Source organism: Oncorhynchus masou, chromosome 27 (genome assembly GCF_036934945.1).
Source record: "Oncorhynchus masou masou isolate Uvic2021 chromosome 27, UVic_Omas_1.1, whole genome shotgun sequence".
Lineage (NCBI taxonomy): Eukaryota > Metazoa > Chordata > Actinopteri > Salmoniformes > Salmonidae > Oncorhynchus > Oncorhynchus masou.
In genome coordinates this window covers 64,605,217-64,612,536 of record NC_088238.1, presented here as the reverse complement: position 1 = coordinate 64,612,536, position 7,320 = coordinate 64,605,217, and the positions used below count along the sequence as shown (strand labels likewise).

The 7,320-nt window shown below is 49.9% G+C and overlaps 1 protein-coding gene across 1 annotated transcript in view; it reads right to left on the bottom strand.

Moving 5' to 3' along the window:
* Positions 1–7,320, bottom strand: part of corin (corin, serine peptidase) — a 136,220-nt gene that overhangs the window by 48,919 nt on the left and 79,981 nt on the right. Inside the window, 3 exon segments of the mRNA XM_064940870.1 lie at positions 1,574–1,696; positions 2,381–2,491; positions 5,492–5,599. Coding sequence (XP_064796942.1) covers positions 1,574–1,696; positions 2,381–2,491; positions 5,492–5,599 — 342 coding nt within the window.

Below are 7,320 nucleotides of genomic sequence, written 5' to 3'. Positions count from 1 at the left end.
TCGTCAATCTGTGTGTCGTCAGACTGTGTGTCGTCAGACTGTGTGTCGTCAGACTGTGTGTGTCGTCAGACTGTGTGTGTCGTCAGACTGTGTGTGTCGTCAGACTGTGTGTCGTCAGACTGTGTGTGTCGTCAGACTGTGTGTCGTCAGACTGTGTGTCGTCAGACTGTGTGTGTCGTCAGACTGTGTGTGTCGTCAGACTGTGTGTCGTCAGACTGTGTGTGTCGTCAGACTGTGTGTCGTCAGACTGTGTGTGTCGTCAGACTGTGTGTCGTCAGGCTGTGTGTCGTCAGACTGTGTGTGTCGTCAGGCTGTGTGTCGTCAGACTGTGTGTCGTCAGACTGTGTGTGTCGTCAGACTGTGTGTCGTCAGACTGTGTGTGTCGTCAGACTGTGTGTCGTCAGACTGTGTGTCGTCAGACTGTGTGTCGTCAGACTGTGTGTCGTCAGACTGTGTGTGTCGTCAGACTGTGTGTGTCGTCAGACTGTGTGTGTCGTCAGACTGTGTGTCGTCAGACTGTGTGTGTCGTCAGACTGTGTGTGTCGTCAGACTGTGTGTGTCGTCAGACTGTGTGTGTCGTCAGACTGTGTGTGTCGTCAGACTGTGTGTGTCGTCAGACTGTGTGTGTCGTCAGACTGTGTGTCGTCAGACTGTGTGTCGTCAGACTGTGTGTGTCGTCAGACTGTGTGTCGTCAGACTGTGTGTGTCGTCAGACTGTGTGTGTCGTCAGACTGTGTGTGTCGTCAGACTGTGTGTGTCGTCAGACTGTGTGTCGTCAGACTGTGTGTCGTCAGACTGTGTGTGTCGTCAGACTGTGTGTCGTCAGACTGTGTGTCGTCAGACTGTGTGTCGTCAGACTGTGTGTGTCGTCAGACTGTGTGTGTCGTCAGACTGTGTGTGTCGTCAGACTGTGTGTCGTCAGACTGTGTGTCGTCAGACTGTGTGTGTCGTCAGACTGTGTGTCGTCAGACTGTGTGTCGTCAGACTGTGTGTCGTCAGACTGTGTGTGTCGTCAGACTGTGTGTGTCGTCAGACTGTGTGTGTCGTCAGACTGTGTGTGTCGTCAGACTGTGTGTCGTCAGACTGTGTGTCGTCAGACTGTGTGTCGTCAGACTGTGTGTCGTCAGACTGTGTGTCGTCAGACTGTGTGTCGTCAGACTGTGTGTCGTCAGACTGTGTGTCGTCAGACTGTGTGTGTCGTCAGACTGTGTGTCGTCAGACTGTGTGTGTCGTCAGACTGTGTGTGTCGTCAGACTGTGTGTGTCGTCAGACTGTGTGTGTCGTCAGACTGTGTGTGTCGTCAGACTGTGTGTGTCGTCAGACTGTGTGTGTCGTCAGACTGTGTGTGTCGTCAGACTGTGTGTCGTCAGACTGTGTGTCGTCAGACTGTGTGTCGTCAGACTGTGTGTCGTCAGACTGTGTGTCGTCAGACTGTGTGTCGTCAGACTGTGTGTGTCGTCAGACTGTGTGTCGTCAGACTGTGTGTGTCGTCAGACTGTGTGTGTCGTCAGACTGTGTGTCGTCAGACTGTGTCGTCAGACTGTGTGTGTCGTCAGACTGTGTGTTTTCTTACTATGTAGTTGAGTACAGTTTTCCTCATCACTGCCATCCTTGCAGTCATCCTCTCCGTCACATCTGAAGGCACTGGGAACACACAGACCATTCCTACATTCCAACAGACCCTGGGATTTACAGGCTATGGAGAGAGGAGAGAGAGGAGAGAGAGAGGAGATAAGGGAGAGAGGGGAGAGAGAGGAGAGGGGAGAGAGGGAGGAGAGAGGGGAGAGAGAGGGGAGAGAGAGAGGGGAGAGAGAGGGGAGAGAGAGAGGGGAGAGAGGAGAGAAGGGAGAGAGGAGAGAGAGGAGATAAGGGAGAGAGGGGAGAGAGAGGGAGAGGGAGAGAGGGAGGAGAGAGGGGAGAGAGAGGGGAGAGAGAGAGGGGAGAGAGAGGGGAGAGAGAGAGGGGAGAGAGGAGAGAAGGGAGAGAGGAGAGAGGGGAGATAAGGGAGAGAGGAGAGAGGGGAGATAAGGGAGAGGGGAGAGGGGGAGAGGAGAGAGGGGAGAGAGAGGAGAGAGGGGAGAGAGAGGAGATGAGAGGAGAAATGAGAGAGAGAAGGTTAGGAAGAGACTGACCTACACTTCATCAGACCGTGTGACTTACAGGAGAGACAATATCATTATAGCATGGAAGTTGTGGCTCAAAGTAGTTCAGTGTTTACAAGGTAATGAAAGGTAATGTAATAAAATGACACAAATTATAGTATACAGCTGTGATAATCTGATGTGACTAACGATAACAAAGCTAATGTCATTAAAGGAATTAAACGATACTGAAGTTGTTTAATGATATTGTGATCGTTGTGATAATGATGTTGACTTACAGCAGTTTAGTTCGTCGCTCTTGTCCAGACAGTCATGATCTCCATCACACACCCAGTCCCTGGTAACACATCTGCCATCCTCACAGCGGTGTTCCCGAACTGGGTCACACACTGACACAGAGAATAGAATATTCTGGTCTCTACAAGTTTCTAAGAGGCTCTACCAGTGTCTACCAGTCCCTACAAGTCTCTAAGAGTCTCTACCAGTGTCTACCAGTCCCTATCAATCTCTACCAGTCCAGTCTCTACAAGTCTCTAAGAGGCTCTACAAGTGTCTACCAGTCTCTACCAGTCCCTATCAATCTCTACCAGTCCAGTCTCTACAAGTCTCTAAGAGGCTCTACAAGTGTCTACCAGTCCCTACCAGTCTCTACAAGTCTCTAAGAGGCTCTACAAGTGTCTACCATTCCCTACCAGTCTCTGCAAGTCTCTAAGAAGCTCTACAAGTGTCTACCAGTCCCTACCAGTCTCTACAAGTCTCTAAGAGGCTCTACAAGTGTCTACCAGTCCCTACCAGTCTCTAAGAGGCTCTACCAGTGTCTACCAGTCTCTACCAGTCCCTATCAATCTCTACCAGTCCAGTCTCTACAAGTCTCTAAGAGGCTCTACCAGTGTCTACCAGTCCCTATCAATGTCTACCAGTCCCTACCAGTCTCTACAAGTCTCTAAGAGGCTCTACCAGTGTCTACCAGTCTCTACCAGTCCCTATCAATCTCTACCAGTCCAGTCTCTACAAGTCTCTAAGAGGCTCTACCAGTGTCTACCAGTCCCTATCAATGTCTACCAGTCCCTACCAGTCTCTACAAGTCTCTAAGAGGCTCTACCAGTGTCTACCAGTCCCTACAAGTCTCTAAGAGGCTCTACCAGTGTCTACCAGTCCCTACCAGTCCCTATCAATCTCTACCAGTCCAGTCTCTACAAGTCTCTAAGAGGCTCTACCAGTGTCTACCAGTCCCGATCAATGTCTACCAGTCCCTACCAGTCTCTACAAGTCTCTAAGAGTCTCTACCAGTGTCTACCAGTCCCTACCAGTCTCTACAAGTCTCTAAGAGTCTCTACCAGTGTCTACCAGTCCCTACCAGTCTCTACAAGTCTCTAAGAGGCTCTACCAGTGTCTACCAGTCCCTAAAGGACTCTGCTAGTCTTTTCAGGACCTCTACAGGACCTCAACCAGTCTATAATGGGCTCTACTAGTCTCAATTGGAGTACCGAGCTCTACTGAGCTCTACTGGGCTCTACTATTCTTTACTGGGCTCTACTTGTCTCCACAAGACTCTACTTGCCTCTACGGGACTGTACCTGGCTCTACAAGACTCTAACGGGGTCTACGGGACTGCACCGGACTCTACAGGACTCTGCTGGACTGTACCTGGCTCTACAAGACTCTACCGGGCTCTACGGGACTGCACCGGACTCTACAGGACTCTGCTGGACTGTACCTGGCTCTACAAGACTCTACTAGTCTCTACAGGACTCCATATGGATCTACAGGACTCTACTGGACTCTACCAGGCTCTACCGGGCTCCACATGGCGCTGCTGGGCTCCACGGGGCGCTGCCGGGCTCCACCGGACTCTACTAGTCTTTACAGGACTCTACTAGTCTTTACATGGCTAGTGTAGACTAGTCTCTAGAGTCCGGTAAAGACTAGTAGAGACTAGTAGAGCCCAGTAGAATTCTGTAAAAACAGGACTCTAGAGGACTCTACAGGGCTATACAGAGTCTACAGGACTCTACTGGGCTATACAGGACTCTACTGGGCTCTACAGAGTCTACAAGACACTGCGGGACTTGGCTGAGAGAAATTGATGATAAAATTATTGTGGGAGCTGTATTGTTAAGACTTCAGTGTGGCTTTTGACATTATTGATCATAGTCTGCTGATGGAAAAACATGTGTAATGGCTTTACCCCCTTGCTATAATGTGGATAAAGAGTTACCTGTCCAACAGAACACAGAGGGTGTTGTTTAATGGAAGCCTCTGGAACATATTCCAGGTAAAATCAGGAATTCCCCAGGGCAGCTGTTTAGGCCCCTTGCTTTTTTTTTTTTTTTTACTATTGACATGCCACCTGCTGCCCCCCCCCCCCCCCACCGTGTGTGTGTGTGTGTATTCTGTGTGTGTATTCTGTGTGTGTGTGTATTCTGTGTGTGTGTGTGTGTGTGTATTCTGTGTGTGTGTGTATTCTGTGTGTGTGTGTGTATTCTGTATGTGTGTGTGTATTCTGTGTGTGTATTCTGTGTGTGTGTGTGTGTATTCTGTGTGTGTGTGTGTGTGTATTCTGTGTGTGTGTGTGTGTGTGTATTCTGTGTGTGTGTGTCTGTGTATTATGTGTGTGCATTCATGTGTGTTTGTCCCTTAGTGTGTATACTGTGTGTGTATGTGTGTATTCTGTGTGTGTGTGTGTGTATTCCGTGTGTGTGTCTGTGTGTGTGTGACTGTGTGTATTATGTGAGTGTGTGTATTATGTGAGTGTGTGTATTCTGTGTGTGTGTGTGTATTCTGTGTGTGTGTGTATTCTGTGTGTGTGTGTGTATTCTGTGTGTGTGTGTGTGTGTATTCTGTGTGTGTGTGTGTATTCTGTGTGTGTGTGTGTATTCTGTGTGTGGGTGTATTCTGTGTGTGGGTGTATTCTGTGTGTGGGTGTATTCTGTGTGTGGGTGTATTCTGTGTGTGGGTGTATTCTGTGTGTGGGTGTATTCCGTGTGTGCGTGTATTCCGTGTGTGCGTGTATTCCGTGTGTGCGTGTATTCCGTGTGTGGGTGTATTCCGTGTGTGCGTGTATTCTGTGTGTGTGTGTGTATTCCGTGTGTGGGTGTATTCTGTGTGTGCGTGTATTCCGTGTGTGCGTGTATTCCGTGTGTGTGTGTATTCCGTGTGTGCGTGTATTCCGTGTGTGCGTGTATTCCGTGTGTGCGTGTATTCCGTGTGTGCGTGTATTCTGTGTGTGCGTGTATTCTGTGTGTGTGTATTCTGTGTGTGTGTGTATTCTGTGTGTGTGTGTATTCTGTGTGTGTGTGTATTCTGTGTGTGTGTGTATTCTGTGTGTGTGTGTATTCCGTGTGTGTGTGTATTCCGTGTGTGCGTGTATTCTGTGTGTGTGTTCTCACCACAGCTGTGTTCGTCGCTGAGATCTCCACAGTCATCGTATCCATCACACACCATAGATGGGGACACACAGCGTCCCGTCCTACACCTAAACTCCTCTTCTCCACACACTGGGAGGGGGTTGGGGGGGGGAAGGAGACCACGTTATGTTGGATTGACCAGTGATTGATTCAGCTGTTTCTCTCCCCTTTTCTGTGAAGCATCCAGAAAGTATATGGGGGGAGGGAGTGTTATTGAATGATGCCCTGGGGGGGGGGGAGTGTTATTGAATGATGCCCTGGGGGGGGGTGTTATTGAATGATGCCCTGGGGGGAGGGGGTGTTATTGAATGATGCCCTGGGGGGAGGGGGGTGTAGTTGAATGATGCCCTGGGGGGGGGGGGGGGTGTTATTGAATGATGCCCTGGGGGGTGTTATTGAATGATGCCCTGGGGGGGGGTGTTATTGAATGATGCCCTGGGGGGTGTTATTGAATGATGCCCTGGGGGGGGGGGGGGGTGTTATTGAATGATGCCCTGGGGGGGTTTGAGGGCTGTTGTATCATCTCAAACGGATGTGGAAGTTTCATCGCTACGGATTCCGACTTTAAGGACAATAAAGTCTCTACAAACATGAGAACATTCTTTCTCCTCCCTCTCCAGTCATCCACAACATTCCAAGGATCCCTCCCTACACCCTCTCCAGTCATCCACAACATTCCAAGGATCCCTCCCTACACCCTCATTAGGTGGCTTTGAAGGCCTGTTGCCAGACACACACCAAACACATACACATCAAACATACACACACACACACACACACATATACACACTCACACAGAGAGAAAGAACCACACACACACACACACACACACAGAGAGAGACACACATTGAACACACAAATGAGCATGAACGTGCACACCAAACTTTTACAAGTAACATATGGAGTGGATATATATAATGTATAGGTTATTGTCAGTGGTGGCTGGTGGCTTTAAAACGAAAGATGGGCAAGAGAGGTTGCGGAGACCATATTGCAGCGGCAGGCAGGACAGCAGTAAAATCCCATGTGACCGTTGAATCATGGGAGTCTCCTCTTACGTACTCTGGACATGTTATCAGTACCCAACTCGCTAACGACCTTCAGGTCCTAATGGTCTGGTACTCAGGGTTCTATTGTCCCTCCATCAGGTCACTAATGGCCTGGTACTCAGGGTTCTATTGCCCCTCCATCAGGTCCTAATGGCCTGGTACTCAGGGCTCTATTGTCCCTCCATCAGGTCCTAATGGCCTGGTACTCAGGGCTCTATTGTCCCTCCATCAGGTCCTAATGGCCTGGTACTCAGGGTTCTATTGCCCCTCCATCAGGTCCTAATGGCCTGGTACTCAGGGCTCTATTGTCCCTCCATCAGGTCCTAATGGCCTGGTACTCAGGGCTCTATTGTCCCTCCATCAGGTCCTAATGGCCTGGTACTCAGGGCTCTATTGTCCCTCCATCAGGTCCTAATGGCCTGGTACTCAGGGCTCTATTGTCCCTCCATCAGGTCCTCATGGCCTGGTACTCAGGCCTCTATTGTCCCTCCATCAGGTCCTAATGGCCTGGTACTCAGGGCTCTATTGTCACTCCATCAGGTCCTAATGGCCTGGTACTCAGGTCTCTATTGTCCCTCCATCAGGTCCTAATGGCCTGGTACTCAGGTCTCTATTGTCCCTCCATCAGGTCCTAATGGCCTGGTACTCAGGGCTCTATTGTCCCTCCATCAGGTCCTAATGGCCTGGTACTCAGGGCTCTACTGTCCCTCCATCAGGTCCTAATGGCCTGGTACTCAGGGCTCTATTGTCCCTCCATCAGGT